At 35.8% G+C, this 23,006-nt stretch overlaps 1 protein-coding gene across 1 annotated transcript in view; it reads left to right on the top strand.

Annotated features, from left to right (window-relative positions):
* Window positions 1–23,006, top strand: part of LOC136338635 (dynein axonemal heavy chain 7) — a 290,684-nt gene that overhangs the window by 81,917 nt on the left and 185,761 nt on the right. The window contains exons 16-21 of the mRNA XM_066281198.1: window positions 2,345–2,569; window positions 3,691–3,837; window positions 5,315–6,000; window positions 7,953–8,139; window positions 20,796–20,989; window positions 22,737–22,935. Of these exons, the coding sequence (XP_066137295.1) occupies window positions 2,345–2,569; window positions 3,691–3,837; window positions 5,315–6,000; window positions 7,953–8,139; window positions 20,796–20,989; window positions 22,737–22,935 (1,638 nt within the window). The remainder of the gene's footprint in view (window positions 1–2,344; window positions 2,570–3,690; window positions 3,838–5,314; window positions 6,001–7,952; window positions 8,140–20,795; window positions 20,990–22,736; window positions 22,936–23,006) is intronic.

Here is a 23,006-nt window from a genome sequence, read left to right on the forward strand (position 1 = left end):
AGTTGGCCAGGCACTGAGGATGGCACCATGGCCTCACCTCAGGCACTAAAAAATGGCTCCAGTTGCAATGGAGCAACAGCCCAGCTGGGCAGAGCATCACCCTCTAGTGGACATGCTGGGTGGATCCCGGTTGGCACATGCGGGAGTCTCTCTGCCTCCCCATTTGTCACTTCAGAAAAATACACACAAAAAAATTCTGCTATAGTTTGCTGAAATACATTATGTTTTAAACAAAGGATTTATGGTACTGAAAATAGTGGATGTCTTACTTTTAACACTTTTTTTGTTACTTCTGTACTTGAAGATTACCTAATGGTGAATAAATTAATATAAAACAACTAGTAGTTAATCACCATTTCATTTTATTCCCTTTTCATTTTTATAACAGTAAGCTTTTAGAGGATCTTTTTCTTTTTTAGCATTCCCAAGATGCAAAATAAAACCCTTTGATTTTTAGATTTTAGAATATTAAAGCAAACCTAGAAAAACTTGAGAAAGCATTCAAATCTTTGTTTAGGCAGAAAATTGCAAAAGGAGTTCAAATGATAATGCATATTTTAAATTATTCACGTAAACAAAGGTTAAAGTCATTACATATCAGCCTCTAACTAAAAGAGTTCTGGTTTTTTAAAGTATTTGTGTTGGACTAAGGTTCTTAGTGTGTGAATTTATGTGAATGTGAGTGTATAATATTCACATATGCCTATAGTCTCTTTTAGAATATTTGTATATTTTAGTTATTGTAAGACATCAATGATGCTTTGATTCTGGGTAAGTATAAACATAATTGGAGGATCTCATAACTTTGAATTACTTTGGGAAAATGAATATTGACTATGAAGAGTATCATTAATTTACTGTCCTAGCCATTACTGGGGATATTTAGGAATTTAAGCTAATTTCATGTGAATTTCTATTGTTCATAGCAACTTTAACAGAATTAGCAATTGGGATACATTAACTGTTACATAGAAGATTTCTGTACCTTAAGACGATTTATTGCTGCAAAGGCAAAATAGCTTCTCAATTTATTCAATACAGAAATTAATCATTTAATATCTGAAAAAAGAAATAGAAACCCAGCTGTTTGACTACACAGAAAGCTGATTAAACAAATTACAAAAGTACTATATTTTCAGTTAGACATTTTGTCACTTGTGGAAGCAGCCATGGTTTGCATCTTATTTGTTTGGAATTGCAACATAAAAACATTTAGTCTAATTTAGATGATGTATTAATGAAAGATTTCTAGGCCATGTCACTTATTTTTTTTATTTTAATTACAAAAGTAAAAATTTAAACAATATGGGATTGTACAAAGTGAAATGTGAAAGTTCCTCATTTTCCATAATTCCTCTCTAAATTTAAGGTAATGATTATAGTTTAATGTGAATTCTGCTCTTTGCAAACATATATGCCATGTTTTATATGTATATATATATTAGAGATAGAAATGAAGAAAGGTGGAGATTAGAGTTTAAACATCAAAAAAGCAGAAGAAGCATTGACTTCATAGACAGTGAGGTGGGGTATAAGAGGGAAGGTGACCATGGGTAGTTACAAATAATGGCCAGTTTTCTCATTCTTCAGTGGGGTAGCAGGCTTCCTTTGGCATTTAGACTTTTAAGATATGTAACTGTAATTTTTATTGAAATTGCACTGATTTTATAGCCTTATTGCAGGAAAAATTTACATCATTACACCATTACATCTCAACATATATTTCTATATTTATTCAGAACTTTAAAAATGTCTTTTAATAAAATATTATAGTTTTCCTCATCTATATTATTTATCCCATTTTTTTGTTAAATTTTCATAGTTTTTTTTTTTAGGTTTTTAACTGAGAAAAGTGTTACAACACTATTGTCTATTGCAAGTTTGCAATTTCACATTTGTTGAGTGGTTGTTTGACTAATAGTTGTCTCTCTCAACTAGACTATTACCTCTCTGAGGTCAAAGCAGGTCTGTTTGTTGTCACACTGAATTGCCAGCACCTGGCCCAATGTCAGACACATAATAGGTACCCAAAAAATGCTAGTCTGAAAGAATAAGCATCACTCAGATAGCATCTGCTTCATTTTTCCCAGAAATGTACAGCGTTCTCTTCTGATTCTCCAGTATTTCTTATATATTGTTTAGTATGTTCTATTTCTCCTCTGCTATTTTAGTTAGAGGTATTTGGGATTGATGAGACTAAACTATACTGCAGTCCCCTATCTTGAACCAAAAGTTTGTGGTACTATAAAAAGTCTGTACATATTTATGCAGTGTATTTCTTCAGGCTATTTTTTGACATGAGCTGTTCATTAAAATGCCATCTGTAACTTTTGTTTCCCCTCAGGCTTATATTCAGAAAGTAGAGACAACTGATATGATTGAACTGGGACAGAGGTTGGTGGATTCTAAAAACTGTCTCGCCTTCCTTATTGAGTGTGCCAACTTCTCTCCGGCGGACATTAGGCTCAATAATAATGTTTTCCAGTGGTATGGAAGAATGGAAGAAATTTTTGATGAACACCGGAATATCATTAAAGAGAAAACAGAACAATATCAAGAAGGTCTTAAGGTTGGCATCATAGATATTTTAAATTATTTTCATTTTCTGGAAATGTTTACATTTTAACTCCTTATGTAGCATTGTAACTCGGTCATCTCATAGGTTACACATTTTAGCTTTCTCGTACTCTCATTTTTACTAGGAGATAGTATGCACACTAGATTGATGTAGTGTCATCACTTTTTTCAAGGGAGAAAACATTTGACTATACTGCCTACATTATCTTTAATAAAAATAATCTTTATCATATACACTTCATAGTGAGTGTTCTTTTATGCTATTTTATTTTTACCATTTAATGTCAAAGCTCCCTTGATGAAGTGTGCCTTCCACCCTATAATTGCCCGAACGTGCCTAAGGACTATGCCTGGAATTATCATTCTTAGCATTTCATTACTCTAACTTTTATTTGTCCGACATATAAGATGGTTTGTCATTTCCCCCTGTCCAGCCTCATCTCCTGTCTCTTCCCACTCCTTGTCTTTGACTTTTCAGTACAAGGGTTCCTCAGGTTATGATACAGTTTCATTCCTACAACAATGACGTAACCTGAATTTTGGTGTGAGTCGAAACACACCCCAACTTAAGTCACTTCCCTACCCTACCACAGTTTAAGAGCCATGATAAGTGTTGAAAAGTCACCAAACAAATCAACACAAATGGAACACATACACTTCTAACAGTCCAAAATGGTGTGGGTAAGCGTACTGTGGGTCCCGATTCCCTCACTCGTGTGTCACTTTACTGCATATTCTTCCACCACGTGCAGCCAAACTAGTTCACCCACATAGTCTGTAAGTACGATGTTAACGGTGTAAGCTGAAACACTCATGTCTCAATTTTACTAAGTTTTTATAGTCCCTGGCCGGTTGGCTCAGCGGTAGATTGTTGGCTTGGTGTGTGAAAGTCCCAGGTTCGATTTCTTGTCAGGGCACACGGGAGAAGCAACCACCTGCAGCAGCCCCAGATGGGCAGAGCATCGCCCCCTCGTGGGCCTGCTGGGTGGGTCCCGGTTGGAACCTGTGTGGAAGTTTGTCTCTCTGTCTCTCCTCTCCTCTCACTAAAATAAAAAATATAGTAAAAAAGAAACTTTCAAAATGTAACAACTAATATTGTTTTTATTATATCAGTTACGCTGTGAACGGTTTATGGAGGAATTAGAGAGTTATGCTAAGCAGTCAGAAGAATTTTACGCATTTGGAGATCTTCAGGATATACATCGATACCTGAAAAAGGCTCAAATACTGAACGGAAAGTTGGACCTAGCGGCAGACAAGGTATTGTTTAAATTTTTAAGAGGATGAATTAGTTAGAAAGAAAGATCATTGAATTTGCATTATGTATTCATCTTTAAGAAATATATTCAAATAAAAGAAATTTACTACATTTAATTAGATTACAGTATAAATGGAACAAAAGCTGTACAGACATTCTATTTCTTCAAGAAGTAACATTGCTTCAAGAAGTGACATTGCTGTTTTCTACTGGTAGTGATAACATTTCAATGGTTTTTGTCCTTTATTTGAAAGAATGAGTTCTATCTCCATCTGTTTCTTAATTTTTATTTTGTGTCATTTACACATTTGCATCATGTGATGGCACCTGGTTACTGTTTAGTTTCTCATCTTCATAGAAACCAGCATGGATTTGGTAACTGTGTTTTTAAACAGGCCCATTATTTTCTCCCATCAAGCTACTTTGTTCACAATATTGCCATTTCCGAAACTGCTCTCTCATTAGAAAACACTGGAGGGGGGGGGGGGAAGCCATATTCTTTACCATATAAGATTGGTAATTTATATGGTTTGACATTTGCAGTTGTGTTTTTTTATAAAAAGGGGATATATGAAAACAGACCATATTTGAAACTCTACCATTTTTCTTTCATTGAAAGATGTATTTTATCAGATCAGGTGCTTAGTCTATAGTAATCAAAAATATGTAAACACATGTTGAGAAATGAGAAATAAACTATAGAGTTTTTATAACTGATGCCAGTGAAATTTTAAGTAAATGGCATAATTTATATATTGATCTCACACATTTTAATTTGATAGATTTCTCTGGTAAACCATCCAGATCCTCTTATAGTTTACAACTAAAAAGAAATTATGCTTTCTTTGCCTCTTCTTATACTATCTATGTTCAAGACCCAGCTCCAGTTCTATCTTCTCTATAGAAGCACCTGTGACCAAATTATTTTAGCATGTTCTTTCATCTCAGAGTGATAGCATTTTTTGTCTATACTGTTCATTTCAATATGAAGCAGCTGTTGCTCTAAGATGGCTCTTCTATTGCTTATATTGTTATTGAATAATCGCTATTTAACTTTCAAGTACTTATGTCCTATCTCCTTGGTTGAATTACTAACTCCTTGGAGTTGGTACTTTGTAATATAATACTTTTACAGTTTTTTCTATAGTACCTAACACGTACTGTGTATGTTAAAAATACTTAAGGTTCCTGTTAATTAACGAATGAAGCTATATCCTCAGTATATTTGGATGGGCAAAGGCTTCTTTATAAATGTAACTTTATTTTACTATGTTAAGAACCAGTCATTGCTTTCAGGAAAGTGTAATAAAAAAGAAATAGGAAAAAGAGACTCCTCAGTTTTTCTAGATTAGGTCTAATAAAGTTTAACCTTAGGGTTTAGTGAGGTTTTTGGGGTCACATTTGATATAAATATTTTTTTAAAACAATTTAGAATATCATTCACTTTCAGATTAATAAATTTAATACCTGTTCTTTCAGATTGAGCAGTTTAATGCAGAAGAGGAGGCATTTGGTTGGTTACCATCAATATATCCTCAACGCAAAAAAATCCAAGATGCTTTGAACCCCTATCTTCGTCTCTATGAAACCGCTGTCGAATTTAACAGTAAATATAAAGGATGGACAGAAGGACCGTATCACAAGGTGAATCCAGACCAAGTAGAAACAGATGTTGGAAATTACTGGAGAGGACTCTACAAGCTGGAGAAAACCTTTCATGATTCTCCAAATGCATTGGAAATGACAAAAAAAGTAAGAGGAAAGATAGAAGAGTTCAAGCAGCACATTCCTCTCATTCAAGTGATCTGTAATCCTGGTTTGCGCCCCAGGCACTGGGAGGCCATGTCCAACATTGTCGGTTACCCTCTGCAGCCGGCAGCTGACTCCTCTGTCTCCCCTTTCTTAGACATGCATCTGGAACCGTATTTAGAGAAATTTGAAGGTATTAGTGAAGCAGCTAGCAAAGAATATTCTCTCGAAAAGGCCTTAGAGAAGATGATCACTGAGTGGGACACAATGGAATTTGTCATTCTCTCTTATAGAGAATCTGGGACATTTATTTTGTCATCAGTTGATGAAATTCAGATGTTGTTGGATGACCACATCATCAAGACACAAACAATGCGAGGATCTCCTTTCATTAAGCCTTATGAAAAACAAATGAGGTAAAGTGATAGTTATATGACAATGTTTATACTATGTTACCAAAATCAACGCTTGTTTTGTTAACAAAATCATGACTTGTATGTAATGTAGAGTTGTTTTTGAAAGTGATTCTGCATTTCATACTTAATACTTTAAATAGTTCATTGTAAGGAATGATAACCTTTATTGCCTTTGGGAGAGAATTAATCTTTTAGGCTGTCTTCTACATTCATAACAAAGGTAGTGGACAATAAGCCTCCAGAAATTCATTTTTATTGCCTACAATCTGATCTTACATACTTGACTCTCAAAAATAATTTCATGTCTGTGAACATAGTTTATGGAACCCATAAACTATAAAACTGAAATTAATGTCATTTTTCAAATATACTAATTAGTTTATTGTAAATAATCCCTAAAAGTCTACTATAAGTTCCACTCATATGCATGAAGGATTATTAAATCAGTACAAAAGAATAAAACTGTGAATTTAATCTGGTATAATAGGCATTTGACTGACCCAGCCGATTACATTAATCTCTTATCCCCTCTGTCAATATTTTCAATTTTTATAATTTGTCATAAGAAGTTTATATGTTACCTCAAAAATAGAGTAAATCCAAATCAGACTACCATCTTTAATATTAATTTGCTTGACAAGTAAAGCTAACTACTTGGTAGTTTTGGCCTTAGGTTATTGATATGTTATCCTAAACTGAGCATACTCACTGCCTCCTATCTGGCTTCCTCCAGTGTGCTCATCAACACTAAATTTTGAAACACTCTGAAAGTAGTCTATATAGAGTCTATTTTTAAGGACTGTGCATGGGATCATTAGCCAGTGGGAAATTTTTCTGCATCAGTCATGGGTTAGATGGAGAAAGAAGGAACAGCACCAGAGGAAAGCAGAGGCATTCATTTCTTCCTTCTGAAAAGAAGTTAAACATATTCATTGATAACCATTGAAAGGAAAGTGTTAGAGAGCCACTTGAAAATGCCTGGTGATTTTTAAACTCCTATTTATATTTCCTGGTTTTAACAATCTAAAATTACAGACCACCACTTAAAGCTGATGTGGAATGTGTTACTGTACACATAAAGTTATCTGATTTCTAAGTTCTGTTGCCATTAACAAAACAGTTTTCTAGCACAATGGTTACAGCTGCCTGGGTTCAAATCTGGCTCTGTCGCCTATTAGCTTGGTGAACTTGAATATGGTACTTACTTCCATGTGCCTTAGTCTCTCCACTGGTATATCTGTGAGGACAGAGCAAATACACAGTGAGACTTTAGAAATGTGATTGTAAAACTGTTAGTTTATGGTATAATAATAATAATAATATTTATTCTGGAAGAAATCAGGTTATTATTTTTGTTCTCCATATTTAGAAATGAACTAATAACCTATTATAAATTCTAAAGTGCTTTCTTCTCATGAATGTCAACACAAAAGTACTTAGGATTATATAGACTTTTAAAAAATACTAGTTACATGTTATGAATTGAAATATTTTATTCTGAAAATAAAGCCTTGATGGGCCCAAATATTTTATAAAAAGAAAATGTTAAAAGAAATGAATCTTGGATAGAATTACCTTTCCTAGGAAGTTCAGAATGCCCTTCACTGAGAATACCAGTACTGTCTCCAAAATCTCACTTCTCAATTTGTACCCTCTAGCCATGGAATTGGACTGCTGAAAGGCTTATTGTTATGACATATACAGAAACTAGCCCATTTGTAGATAAGTGTATCTTAACATGTATCTATATAAGCATCAGTGTTGATGCTATTATTTTAAAACAAATTTTGTGGAACAAATCTAGAGATTTATCTTTGAATGAAGACAAATGAATGGAAAGTAGAATAACAACATTTCATACAAGATTAACAGTCCAGTCATGGTTTGAGTTTAGTCATCTGAAACATGGCGTGGTCTGCTGTTGATAAGAGCCACTGTGTTTTGCTTCTCAGAGATTGGGAGGGCAAGCTCCTGCTGCTGCAGGAGATTCTGGATGAGTGGCTCAAGGTTCAAGCCACGTGGCTGTACTTGGAACCAATTTTCAGTTCTCCAGACATTCTGTCTCAAATGCCCGAGGAAGGCAGACGATTTACAACTGTGGATAAGACATGGAGAGATATAATGAAAAGTGTCCAACAAGTAGGTAAAAATCTCTGAGAATGTGAATATTTAGTTGAAATGACATCATTTTTGTTTTTTTAAACAATTCATAAAAGCCATTGTTTTTTTCCCATACAAATTCCATTTTCAGATATTATTTTAAACTCACAGGAACAAGGAATACCAAAAGCAAAATACAGATCTTGTCCTGATTACTTCTTGAGGTCCAAATTGAATTTGCACTATTTAATGACATTTGGCCCAGTTGTGTTCCCACTGTGTGCTCCGATGGGAAGACCTCGCACTGAGCACTCACTGCCCCGCCTATTCTATGGCCCTTTGTGACAGGCTGCACCACCCCTGACAGACAGGCGCTGTGCTGGAAACATGTCAGCATGCTACTCACTCAATCAACAACCTTCTCTGTAAGGACCTAGAAAAAAGAAGAGTTGCAAAGATAAATAAAGAGCCCCACATACACATGCAAAATGCAATCTATTAATTAACACTCAAATACTGTACAGGAGAATTTACCACCTTTTTTCTTTTTTTGAATTGAATTTATTGGGGTGACATTAATTAATAAAATTATAAAGGTTAACTAGTCGAAGAGATATGAGTGGTTTTGTTGATTTGCTTTTTTGACCAAAAGCTGGTTTCTGTTATGGTTTACTTAAATGAAGCTGTAATGCCAGGAAATCCTTGATGTGATTTAAATAAATCAGAGATTAGTTTATATATGTTTCTACAAAATATCCTTGCACCATACAGAAGTGGAAATGATAGTTCCAGTTAGGGGTGGCCTAAAGGGCAGCAGCAGGTGATCCTTCTACTGACCATACCTTCAGTGAATATATTATTATTATTATTATTATTATTATTACTATTATTATTTTTTTCTTTACAGAGACAGAGAGAGAGAGAGTCAGAGAGAGGGATAGATAGGGACAGACAGATAGGAACAGAGAGATGAGAAGCATCAATCATTAGTTTTTTTCGTTGTGCGTTGCAACACCTTAGTTGTTCATTGATTGCTTTCTCATATGTGTCTTGACTGCGGGCCTTCAGCAGACCGAGTAACCCCTTGCTTGAGCCAGTGACCTTGGGCTCAAGCTGGTGAGCTTTTTTTTTTTTTCTCAAACCAGATGAGCCCGCGCTCAAGCTGGCGACCTCGGGGTCTCAAACCTGGGTCTTCCGCATCCCAGTCCAATGCTTTATCCACTGCGCCACCGCCTGGTCAGGTTATTATTATTATTTTTTAATCTGGCTCAGAAAAGGAGATGGTCAGAAGTGTGGATTGCATTGGTCATGGTCAGTAACAGACAGTTTGGCTGCATGATCAAGGACTTAGAAGAAACAAGATTAAAAGTTTGGTAACAAAGAGGTCTGGGAAGAGCTATAAGGGAATCACAGAATAGACTCAAGTATGAATATATTTGTGCTCTATGTAAATATTTAATAAAAGACAGCACTGCAAAGGGAGGCACTTAATTATATAGTTGACCAGTTGATCTATTCTGTGAATGTCACCCAGCATATGCCAGTGCATGCACAGTGAGCTATGCAAAATCATATTGAATAATATGAAAAGAATAATGAATAATAATATTGTCCTAATTGGGGAACTTTTGAGAGTTAAAGCAATAAGTAAGCTCTTTAAGTGAGCATAAACCAGAACTCTCTTCATCAGACTTGGATATATGATCACTGTAGCTATAAACAAAGAAGTCATGATGGCAGAGATGGAAATTATGGAAAAACTTGTCATCATGGACTACCCCTTACAACACTGCCAAGTACCCAGGCTGCCAACAGCAGAAACTAACATATTAATGCTTCTGATGCGGTACCACCCAAAGGGACCAGGCAACCATTTAGAAAGAATTAAATGCTTTGGAACTCTTTCAACATAGAAGGGGACAGTGATTTGTCTGTACCAGATGGAGTTTTCATTTTTCATCCCCAAGCTTCTGTCAACACTGTCATTCATTGACTTACTGAATGACTTATTGTCACAGTTTCCACACAACATTGCTTCTGCTAAGGAACTCACATTACAAGGGAAATGAGGCAATTGACTGACATTCATGAGATTTACAGGTCTTAATGTGAGCATTGACCTTATAAAAAGTGGAATGTCTCACGTTGAAGACTCAGTGCTATACCAGTGAGAAGACAGTAGTTTGTAAGTTTAGGGTGCAGTCCTAGAGGATACATAGTATATGTTCTCAACCAGATCCAAATATATGACTTCTTCCATAGGCAGTGTACATGAGCCTAGGAACTCAGGAGTGAAAATAAGAATGACACCTGTTACCAGTTCACCCAATAAGCCACTCATAATTTTGCTTTTCAACTTTTCATTTATTTAAGTTAAAATATCTTAGTGTCCAGGGGAGAAATGCTTCTGTATGGGGACCTGTATCAGTAGTTTCATCAAACAGGAGGTTCTTGATCTGCTCACCCTTCCCTTTACCTCTCTGCCCTTACAACTTTCCACCTTGCTACCTTACTTACTCCATTCTAGCCACACTGGCTTCTTTTTTGTGTGTTTTTAAGGACTCATACCAAACACACTCTGTCTTAGGGCCTTTGTACTTACTGGAGCCTTTTCCTAAAATGTTGTCTCTGCAAATATCTGCAGAGCTAATTAATATCTTTACTTCCTTGAAGTCTTTTCTTAAATATTATCTTTATAAAGAGTAATATGCTACTTAAAACTGAAATCTGCCTTTGCCTTTCCTGGTACTCCTAATCTTCTTTTTTCTTATTTGTACCATCCATGACCTTCTAACTTACTATATGATTTAGGAAATATTACGTTTATTATTTATTGTCTGTCTCCTCATAGAGGCTGGGACCTTAGTCTGTTTTGTTCACTGTTGTGGTCCAAGTACTAAGAACAGTGCTTGCATGAAGCAGGCCCTTGATAAATATATATTTGTTGCATGAGTGAATGAATGATTAAATTGAGATGGATCCTCATGCAACAAATATTTATCAAGGGAGATTTTTTCATTGATCTTGTTTACCTTTTCAAAGAACCAGTTCCTGGTTTCATTGATCCTCTGTATTGTTTCTTTAGCCTCTATGTCATTTATTTCCGCTCTGATCTTTATTATTTCCTTCCTTCTACTACCTCTGGGCTTTACTTGCTGTTCTTTTTCTAGTTCCTTAAGATGCAGGTTCAAGTTGTTTATTTGAGCTTTTTCTAGCTTCTTAAGTTATGCCTGTAATGCTATGAACTTCCTTCTCAGGACTGCTTTTGCTATGTCCCATAAATTTTGAGTTAATGTATGCTCATTATCATTCATTTCTAGGAATATTTTAATTTCTTCTTTGATCTCATTGTTAACCCATTCGTTATTTAATAACATGCTATTTAGTTTCCAAATGTTTGAGTATTTTTCAGTTTTTCTGTTGTGGTTGATTCCTAGTTTCATGCCATTGTGATCAGAGAAAATGCTTGATATGGTTTCAGTCTTCTTAAATTTGTTGAGACCGCTTTTGTGCCCTAACATGTGGTCTATCCTAGAGAATGTACCATGAGCACTTGAAAAGAATGTACATTCTGCTGCTTTAGGGTGAAAGATTCTGAAGATGTCTATTAAATTGAGTTGATCTAGTGTGTCCTTTAAGTCTGCTGATTCTTTGTTAATTTTCTTTCTTGAGGATCGATCTAGTGATGTTAGTGGGTTATTGAAATCCCCTACTATTGCTGTTGATCTCGCACGCCCTTTATATCCATCAAAGTCTGATTATATCTTCCTGTTGGATTGCTCCCTTTATCATTATGTAGTGACCTTCTTTATCTCTTACTATAGTCTTTGTTTTAAAGGCCATTTTGTCTAATATAAGTATTTCTACTCCAGCTTTTTTTCCATTTCCATTTGCATGAAATATTTTATTCCATTCTTTTACTTTCAGTCTATATGCATCTTTTGTTTTAAGGTGTGTCTCTTGTATACAGCATATGTATGGATCCTGTTTTCTTATCCATGCAGCTACCCTATGTCTTTTGATTGGACCACTTAATCCATTTATATTTAAGGTTATTATTGATATGTAGTTGTTTATTGCCATTTTATTCTTTAAAGCTGTATTCTTCTTTTGCTATATTCTTTTTCTGCTTTGATCTGTTTACACCATGCCCCTTACTATTTCTTGCAGCATTGGTTTGGTTGTAGTGAATTCCTTGAGTTTTTTTTTTTTTTTTTGTCTGGGAAGCTTTTTATTTCTCCTTCAATTTTAAATTATAGCCTTGCTGGATAAAGTAGTCTTGGTTGTAGGTTCTTGTTCTGCATTACTTTGAATATTTCTTGCCATTCCCTTCTGGCCTCAACTGTTTCTGTTGAGAAGTCGGATGTCATCCTTATGGGGGCTCCTTTGTAGGTGATAACCTTTTTTCTCTAGCAGCTTTTAATATTTTCTCTTTATCACTTAGCTTTGGTATTTTAATTATTATGTGTCTTGGTGTAGATTTTTTTGGGTTTTTCTTTAATGGAGTTCTCTGTGCGTCTTGAACTTGTGAGACATTTTCCTGCATTAATTTAGGGAATTTTCAGCTCTGATATGGTTGAACAAAGTCTCTATCCCTTGTTCTTTCTCTTCTTCTTCAGGAACTCCTATGATATGGATGTTATTTCTCTTAATGTTGTCACAGAGCTCTCTTAAGAGTTTCCTTAGACTTTTTGAGTTTCTTTTCTTTTTACTGCTCTGCTTCTGTGCCTTCATTTATCTTGTCCTCTAACTCACTGATTTGATCCTCAGCTTCATCCATTCTGCTTTTAATTTCTTCCATTGTGGTCTTCATTTCAGATATTGTATTTGCCATTTCTGACTCTTTTTTATTATTTCAATGTTCTTTTTTATATTTGCTATCTCTTTATTTAGGTGTTCGTAATGACCATCTATTATTATTCTAAGATCTTTGAGCTTCCTAATAATCGTTATTTTAAACTCTGCACCCAGTAATTTGGTTATATCTGACTCATTCAGGTTTTTTTCTGGGAATTTCTCTTGGTTCATTTGGGTTGCATTTCTCTGCCTTCCCAATTTGTCTGTGTATAAGAAGGGTATGGCCACTGGAGTCCAATGGATGTGGCCTCTGTGATCCCTAGGTGTAGTCTGTCTGTAGGCCCGCTCCCCCTCTGCTGCTGCTGCCTAGAGCATTGGGGTATGGGCATTGCCAATGCCAGCCCACTGGGGCTGTCGCTGCAGTTTCAGCCTCTCCTCCACGGGAGGAACTGTAATCACGTGCCTGGGGCTACAAGCCTCGGTGGCCTCGGCCTTTGCCCCGTCCTCGCATCTTTGCTCAGCTGCAGGTCTCCACTTGTTTCTGGGTTTTCACCCCGCTCCCACCAGAGGAACCTGCAAGCCTTGGCTCTGCTGGCCGGGCAGGGCTGCACATCCACACTCAGTCGCTGGTCTCTGCCTGTTCTGGGCTTTTGCCCCAACCCTGCCAGAGGAGCTAGCTGGTGCATCCTGCTGTAAGCCTTGGTTCCGCAGGCCGGGTGAGGCTGTGTGCCCAGGCGCCCTTGCTCAGCCAGGGTTGCAGGTGGCCCGCAGCTGGGCTTGACTTTTTTCATGTTTCTCCTGCACCCCCTCTGGGCAAGACTGAGTTCACACCTGGGCCTCAGTCGTGTCCGGCCAGTTTCTGCCCTTGCCAAGGGAACCGCACTTCTGTGTCCCACTGTCGCCCACCCTTGGGTGAGCCCTCAGCCGTGTGGGTGGGGGCACTGTAGCTCAGATCCTAACACTCAGTACTGTAATCCTCAAAGCTCCCTCCTTCTAAGCAACTCTGCTCTGAGTGCCAGGGGAGAGCTTGTTTGGCTGGTGTCCTGCTTCCCTTTGCTGGTATTGCTGGTTCCAGGGAAAATATTCATTTCAGATTTGGGGAGTGACTCAGCCCAGGGGTTAGGGTGGCTGTCCCTCAAAATATTTCTCCCTGTACCTTCTAGATTACACTCTCTTCCTGCTGCTCCGGTCCTCTCCTCTCTCCTGTCTCCTGGAGCCCCGGGTGAGTGGTTGTGAGAGAGGTTTTCTGCACAGTCCCTTTAAGAAGAATCCTGGGTCTGAGAAAACTGTCTCTTTCTCACAAATAGTATCTTGACTTGTTTCCAGCTAAACACTGTCCTTACACCTCTTCTAGATTCTGGGGCTGCAGGCTGGGGCTTTGTTCCTGGGGCTCAGGACCCTCCCCTCTCCGCTAAACTCTCTTCCTGCCACGTGAGTCTCTCCTGGCTGCCATTCACTCCAGGGAGCTGGGCAGCCCTCTACGTTTCTGCTTTTCCTACCAGTCCCAGTGTGGCTTCTTCAGTGTTCCTTGGTTAAAGAGTCCTCTTAGTTTAGTCCAAAGTTGATTTTTCCAGATGATGGTTCTTAAAATTAAGTTGTAATTGACTTTGGTTCTGGGAGGTGAAAGTTGGTATGTCCTCCTACTCCATCGCTATCTTGCCGTTCCCTGTTTGATATATGTTAGCTGTCCTGATGTGGTCTTTATTATTTTTACCTTCTCACAGGAAGCTTAGTTTTCAGTCATGAGTTAATTACTTTCATATATATATGAAATATATATATTGTATGTCCATATACAAAGGTGCATAGATTATTGCTTATGTGTATTTAAAATACATGGCTCAGAGTTATTATGCTAATCTAGCTAAATAGTTTTGATTTCAGGAATTCAATTAAAAAATTTACTTGAATGCTAATTGTCTCCAGAGGTATTTCTTTTGGAACTATAATAGCTAGGGAAAGAAATATGAACTGTTGTTTTAGATAATTGAATTTTATTTGATTTCAAATATCAGATCCAAAATAGCAATATTGCAATAAATTCTTTGGCTAAGAATAAAACAAATATTATTAATTTGTGAAAGAAAAATTTCACATTTACAACCAACCATTCAGCCTTTTTTTTCCCTTCCCAGGATAGAAAGGCACATTCTTCCAGAAGGTGGCACTCTAAGAACAGCATTTTGGTTTTTGGATTTAAGAGTACAAGAATACCATTCAATCCCTTATTGAATGAATTGAACATTTAAATTATGACCTGAGTCTCTGTCATGCTTCTTTCTGTGTGTTTTTTAAAATGTTTATTTGAAACAAACTGTTAGGAAATATAATAAAATGCCTTTTTGGAATTGTATCTCTTTAAAGATAATTTAATCATATGTTTCATATTTCAGATGAACCTTTTTTTAAAATTAAAAATTTTTTTTATTTTAGTAAGTGGAAGAAGGGAGGCAGAGACAGACTGGCATGTGCTCTGACCAGAATCCACCTGGCAAGCCCACTAGGGGGTGATCCTTTGCCCATCTGGGGCCATTGCTCTTTTGCTCAGCAATGGAAACATTTTTTTAGTGCCTGAGGGAGAGACCATGGAGCCATCCTCAGTGCCTGAGGCCAACTTGCTCGAACCAATCAAGCCATGGCTGTAGAGAGGAAGAGAGAGAGAGAGAGAGAGAGAGAAGGGGAAGGGGTGGAGAAGCAGATGGTCACTTCTCCTGGGACATCTACACACTTGGCTGATGCTCTACCACTGAGCCAACTGGCCAGGCTCAGATGAACCTCTTTTATTGAGAAAAAAGGTATTAATGACAATTATTTTGTTCTTTGATTAAATTGCTGTGTTTCCAAGATACATAATTGTAATTCGAAACAAAGAAAAAAGTTATATCTTTCTTTTTCAGCCACATTTAAAATATATTAACAAAAACATACTTCAGACACTCTTCAAATAGATTAAAAAAATTTTTAATTTTATTTAGACAATTTTAATGGGGTGACATTAGTCAACTAGCATACATAGATTTAGAGAAAACATCTCCAAATCATTTTGATATTTGATTATGTTGTATACCCATCACCCAAAGTCAAATTGACCTTCATCACCTTTCATTTGGTTTTCAAAATAAAATTTTTATATAAAACATTTTACAACTGATATTTTTGGTTCTTCTTTTAGTTTGACTGAGTATCAGAAATAAGTTTAATAATTTAATTTTAAAATTCTGTGTTTAATTTTTAACAATATTTTCTTGATCTAATTTCACATAAATTTTCTAAAATGCCAAGTTACTTATATTAATAAATGCACTGTTGTGTTCTCATGAGGTTTATTATTTGGCCTGGCAATTTAATGCCTAGTGTATTTTAGCACCTCTCTTTAACAGCTTGCTTATTTAGTAAATAGCACTTTGTCATCAGTGTCAGTGGTGAACACTGAGTTTAGAGTTATAAGACCAAGTCTTGATATGAAAAACATCAATCATGTGTTAAAAGAAAAAGAAAACGTAAACACAATTTTATTTCAACTATATACAGATTGTATTTTAATATGTATTTCTAAAGACTTTAATAAACCTAGTCATTACTTATATGGTATTTTAAGAAATCAACAAAGTATTTGCTTTTTAAAAATACTAGTTCTTAAGATTAGCTTTGTGCAATAATTTCTAATTCTATTTATTGATTTTAGGAAGAGAGAAATATCCATTTGTTGTCCCACTTAGGCACTCATTGGTTGATTCTTGTATGTGCCCTGACTGTGGATTGAACCCACAATTTAGGCATATTGAGACAACACTCTAATCAACTGAACTATCCCTCTAGGACTGATATTTCTTATTTTGAATCCTACAGCATGAAAGCAAACTTAAAAAACAAAACAAAATTTAATTGTGTTTGAATCATTAATAAACAAACACTTTTGCTGATCTGCCCCTGGGCCCAGTGCTGGTAAAAGCTGGCCTTGGTGCACAACTTGGTCCTTCCCACGCACACCCAGGCCCAGCAGAGGCAGCCACAAACTGTGGTTCTCTTGTAATTCCATACATTGCCAAGGGCCAGTCACAGACAGTGACTGACATTGGCCTGCACCAGAGTCCCTCCCAAGAGGCCCCAGATTCAACACACCCAGTGGCCAGCTTCAAAGAACATCAGAACAATCCAATTAACTCAAAAGTGTCATATTTCAAAAGGAGATCACAGCAGGTGCCAGACTCTGCTGAGGTAAATTTTGCTTCATGTAGCCAGCACCTCCACTGCAGCTCATATATATACTATGGTGGGGATTGATTTTCATAGTCAACCAGCCTAGGGGTTGACTCCATGCATGAATGGGCCAAGAGCAGTTAAGATTAAATTATAACAGAAAGGCCCACATAACCCACATAAGGGACATTTCTGGAACACACAGCACAAGTAATCAAGGATACTTTGTGCTACTGGGTCACACAGGGAACCTGCTACATAAGGCTACCCTACCAAGACAGAGAGTCATAGTGGATTTACCTAATACATAGAAACAAACACAAAGAGGCAGCCAAAATAGGGAGACAAAGAAACATGCCCCAAATGAAAGAACAGGAGAAATCTCAGAAAAAGAGCTAAATGAAATGGAGGCAAACAATTTACCAGATATAGGTTATAAAACATGGTTATATGGATGCTGCAGGAACTTAGTGAGAGCTTCAACAAAGAGTTAAAAGTATTAAGAAGAACATAAAAACAATAAAAAATAACTAATCATAAATGAAGACTATAATATCTGAAATGAAGAATACACTAGGAGTAATAAACAGTAAGTTAGATGAAATAAGGAATTGAATCAACTACTTGGAAGACCTGGTAGAAGAAAACACCCAATCAGAGCAGTAAAAAGAAAAGAAAATTAAATGAAGACAGTTTAAGGGATTTTGGGACATGAGCCATAAGGACATCCACATAATATAGGTAGCAGAAAGAGAAGAGAGAGAGAACCTATTTTGAGGAAATAATAACTGAAAACTTCCTTAACCTGGTGAAGAAAAATGACATACAAGGCCAGGAATCCCAGAGAGTCCCAAATAAGGTGAACCCAAAGAGACCCACACCAAAACACATCATAATTAAAATGGCAAAGGTTAAAGACAAAGAGAGAATCTTAGAAGCAGCAAGAGAAAAGCAGTTAGTTGTTTACAAGGGAGATCCCATAAGACTGTAAGTTGATTTCTTAACAGAAATGTTTCAGGCCAGAAGGGATCAGCATCAAATATTCACAGTGAGTAAAAGCAAAGATCTACAACCAAGTCTGCTTTACCCAGAAATGCTATTATTTGTATTAAAGGAGAAATAAAGAACTTCCCAGACAAGAAAAAGCTAAGGGAGAGGAGGAGGGGGAGGAATAAGAAGAAGAAGAGAAGGAGGAGGAGATTAGTTTTTTTTAAAAAAAAGGTATGATGGGTATACAACATAATCAAATGTTAGAATAACCTGGAGATGTTTTCTCTGAATCTATGAACCCTAATTAATCAGTGTCACCCCATTAAAATTAATAATAAAGAAAAAGAAAAAATAAGATGGCAATAAATATGAACCTATCAATAATCACTTTAAATGTAAATGGTTTACATGCTCTCATTAAAAAACATAGCATAGCTCAATGGCTAAGAAAACAAGACCCATATATATACTGTCTACAAGAGACCCACTTCAGAACAAAAGATACACACAGAATAAAAGTAAAGGGATGGAAAAAAGATATCTCATGAAAATGGAAAGGAAATAAAGCTGGGGTATCAATACTTATATCTATAAAGTAGACATCAAAACAAAGGCTATATATAGTAAGAGACAACAAATATTACATAATGATAAAAGAAGCAATCCAACAAGAGGATATAAGTCTTATAAACCTTTATGTATTCAACATAGGAGCACCTAAGTAAGTAAGGCAAATCTTGATGGACATAAAGGAAGAGATCAACAGCAATACAATCATAGTAGGGGATATGAACACCACATTGACAATAGTAGATAGGGCTTCCAGACAGAAAATCAACAAGGAAATAGCAACCTTAAATGACACATTAGATCAGATTAACATAATTGATATCTTCAGAGTATTTCACCCCAAAGCTGCAAAATGTACATTCTTTTTAAGTATACATGGAACATTTCCTAGGATAGACCACATTAGGACATAAAACAAGTCTCAATAAATTTAAGAAGATTGGAATCATATCAAGCATCTTCTCTGATCATAATGATATAAAATTAGAAATCACAAGAAAAAACTGATAAACACACAGACATAGAGGCTAAATAACATGTTATTAAACAATGAGTGGGTTAACAATGAGATCAAGAAAGAAATCAAAAGATACTTTGAAACAAATGAAAATGAGAACACAACAACCCCAAATCTATGAGAGACAGCAAAACTGTCATAAGAAGGCAATTCATAGCATTACAGGCCTACCTCAAAAAACAAGAAAATTCTCAAATAAACAGTCTAACTTTAAACTTCAAGGGACTATTAAAAGAACAACCAACAAACTCAAAGTGACTGGAAGAAAGGAAAAAATAAAGATCAGACCAGAAATAAATGAAATAGAGTCTAAAAAAACACACAAAAGATTAATGAAATCAAGATCTGGTTCATTGTAAAGATAAGCAAGTCTGACAAACATTTAACCAGACTCATCAAGAAAAAAAGAGCAGCCCAAGTGCCCATCAGTAGATGAGTGGATAAAAAAGCTGTGGTACATTTACATAATGGAATACTACTTGGCCATAAAAAAGAAGGAAATCTTGCATTTTGAACAGCATGGGTGGACCTGGAGAGAGTATTATGCTAGGTGAAATAAGCCAGTCAGCAGAAAGATAAGTACCATATGGTTTTAGTTATATGTGGAATCTAATGAACAAAATAAACAAACAAAATAGAAACAGACTCACAGATACAGAAAACAGACTGACAGCTGTTAGAGGAGGGGGTGGTTGGGGGGCTGGGTGAAAATAGTGTAAGAATAAGCAAAAACACAAAACAATAAAAAAAAAACCTCATAGATATGACAACAGTATGATGGTTACTAGAGAGTAAAGGAAGTGGGTGGAGATAGAAGAGTACAAAGAAGGGCTAAATGGTTATGAGACTTAACTTTGGGAGGTGAATGCGCAATACAGTAGACTAATGATATATTATAGAACTTCACACCTGAAACCAATATAATTTTATTAACCAATGTCACCCCAATGATTTTTTTAAAAAACTTGATTATGTTTGAATAACTTTAGATCAAACAACTCACAGTAACATTTCATGCGACAGACGTTCAGAAATTCCAGAAGAGTTCGAGAATACACTTGAACTTAAGTCCCTCAGCAAGTAGCATATAATGCAATTCCAAATATAGTTCTTTGCACTGTAAGATCTTTTTCTAAAACTCTTTGCTCTCTACCTGCAAACCCTTACTTTTTTTATTTACAATTATAAAACAATTTTTTTCATTATTATTAATAATAATATTCAAAATATTGATAATATTCAAAATAATAATTATAATGATAACTTAGCTTATTAGAGTACTTTTCCTCAAAGAATAAAAAGCAAACATATCTCATATTACTTTGTTTTCTCCTATTCTTCTCCCATTCCCTCCTGGCTCTCACCCCCTCTTGCTCCTTTCTCTTTCTCACACTTTCCAACTTAGAATGAGAAGTTGTGAGCATCACTGAGGATCAAATCAACATATGCTTACATAATTAAAGAGGCATTGACTATGCAAGACTACTTTTAAAAAATAAATATTTACTTTATATTTTGTATACACTTTGTTTGATTAAAGACATGTAACCCCAAATATAATATAAATAAAAAGTTATTATATAGTGTTTTTGAATTGTTTTTTCCCCCCTTTTATTTTTAGGATAAACATGTTCTAACAGTTGTAACTATTGAGAAAATACTGGAAAGGCTGAAAAAATCTAATGAACTTTTGGAACTTATTCTTAAAGGGCTCAATGAATATTTGGAAAAGAAACGTCTCTTTTTCCCCAGATTCTTTTTCTTGTCTAATGATGAACTTCTTGAGATACTATCTGAGACTAAAGATCCTACTAAGTAAGTAATCTACATATATAGCAAAGACTAAATTTATCTGCTTAAATTTAATTTTTAGAATAAGGTTGAACATAAATACATAAATAATTATGTTTATGTTAAAAACCTATTGTGAATATTACCACTAATCAACTTAATATAATTACTTAAAACATAAATAATATCATTGAATGATATTTTTCTAAATATGATGAATCTTAGAGTGGATTTCTTATTTTATCACATCTTCCCTTACTGATATTTTCAGAACATATCACCTTTCTATATCTTATTCAGAATAAAAGTTAGTACTTCCGACCATGCAGGTGATTCCCCATTATCCTTCCTGTTCATCTCCTAGTAGTTTTCTTCTTGCTCAATCTGCTACAGGCCTTGCAACTTCCCCCATAAAAGGGGGCAGCCTCTTCCTTCAGTGTACTGTTCTCTTTACTCAAATATCCATACTACTTCTCTCACCTCCTTTAGGTGTTTGTGGAAACTTGCTCAAACACCTGCCACTCCGCAGGCCTTTTCTGACCACTCTATTTAAAATGCAACCCCATCCAGCACTGCCTAGACACCTTTCCTGGACTCCCTCTTTGGCCTCATTTTTCTTCGGCATACTTTTGTTTACTGTTTGATTACCTATAGCAGAATGTAAGGGCCATGATGACAGAGATTGTGGACTGCTTTCCCTCCAATGCTGAGCCCCAATTCCTTAGAACAGCGGTTCTCAATCTGTGGGTCGCGACCCCAGCGGGGTTGCTTAAAGCCATGGGAAAATGCATAATGCATATCAGGTATTTACATTCCGAATCATAACTGTAGCAAAATTATAGTTATGAAGTAGCCACCAAAATTATTTTTTGGCTTGGGGTCACTGCAACATGAGGAACTGTATTGTGGGGTCACAGCATTAGAAAGGTTGAGAACCACTGCCTTAGAAGACTATGTAGTATATAATGAATAGTGAATAGATATTTGTTTAAAAAAATTAATTTTGTGTCTTGTGTCTTCAAAATACGAGACAAATAATTCAGGCAAAAATGTCAGTTTCGGTTCAGATTTCCATCTGAGTTTTATACTATGCTTTATTGCTCATTTGAAAGATGCATTCAATTGGTTGTTGATAATGTGCCAGAAATGAGGGATTTAGTCAGTTCTAACTATATGACAATGAAAGACTAAAGTTGGGTAACTTCAAAGCAGTTATTTAGTAAAATGTAGTCAGTTCTAACTATATGACAATGAAAGACTAAAGTTGGGTAACTTCAAAGCAGTTATTTAGTAAAATGTAGAGTATTTAAAGCACTAAACCTAGTTGCTATTTTACAGTCTTTGAAGATCCCAGTTAAAATGGCTACTTGTGTGCATTTGAAGTTTTCAGATTAGTGTAGTATCTGTTAGTCAAGATTTATTTACTCCTTATGTTACTTCTAAATATTTCAATTCATGTGTTGGAAACAAAGCCTCATGGATGTTTCCTCTGTAACTGTTACTATCATTGTAATTTTACAGATCTTTTTGTGATTATTGAATTAATGATGACCTCCAGCTGGACTGTATAATCCATACCAGCAGGGATTGTGTCTTTTTCTTTTTCTTTTTCTTCAGCAATTTATCTCCAGCACCATCTAGCAGGGGCCTAACACATAAAGCACATTTATGAATTTTGAATGAGGATTGTTGCACAAAGAACACTGATATTTAAGGAATTGCTTTAATTTGGTTAATTCTCTTAAAACATTTAATTTTTTTTTCCTGACAGGGTACAGCCTCACTTGAAGAAATGTTTTGAAGGAATTGCAAAGGTAGAATTTACAGAAACTTTAGACATTACTCATATGAAGAGCAGTGAAGGAGAGGTCGTGGGACTCACAGAGACCATTTCAACAGTCAAAGCTAGAGGTCAAGTGGAAAAGTGGTTGGTTGAGTTAGAGAGAATTATGATTAAATCCATCCACAAGGTAAATGGCTGAATTTATTGTTATTTCTAGTAAAGATGTTAGAATATTAGCATATCGTTGATAAATATATT

Source organism: Saccopteryx bilineata, chromosome 5, assembly GCF_036850765.1.
Source record: "Saccopteryx bilineata isolate mSacBil1 chromosome 5, mSacBil1_pri_phased_curated, whole genome shotgun sequence".
Taxonomy (NCBI): Eukaryota; Metazoa; Chordata; class Mammalia; order Chiroptera; family Emballonuridae; genus Saccopteryx; species Saccopteryx bilineata.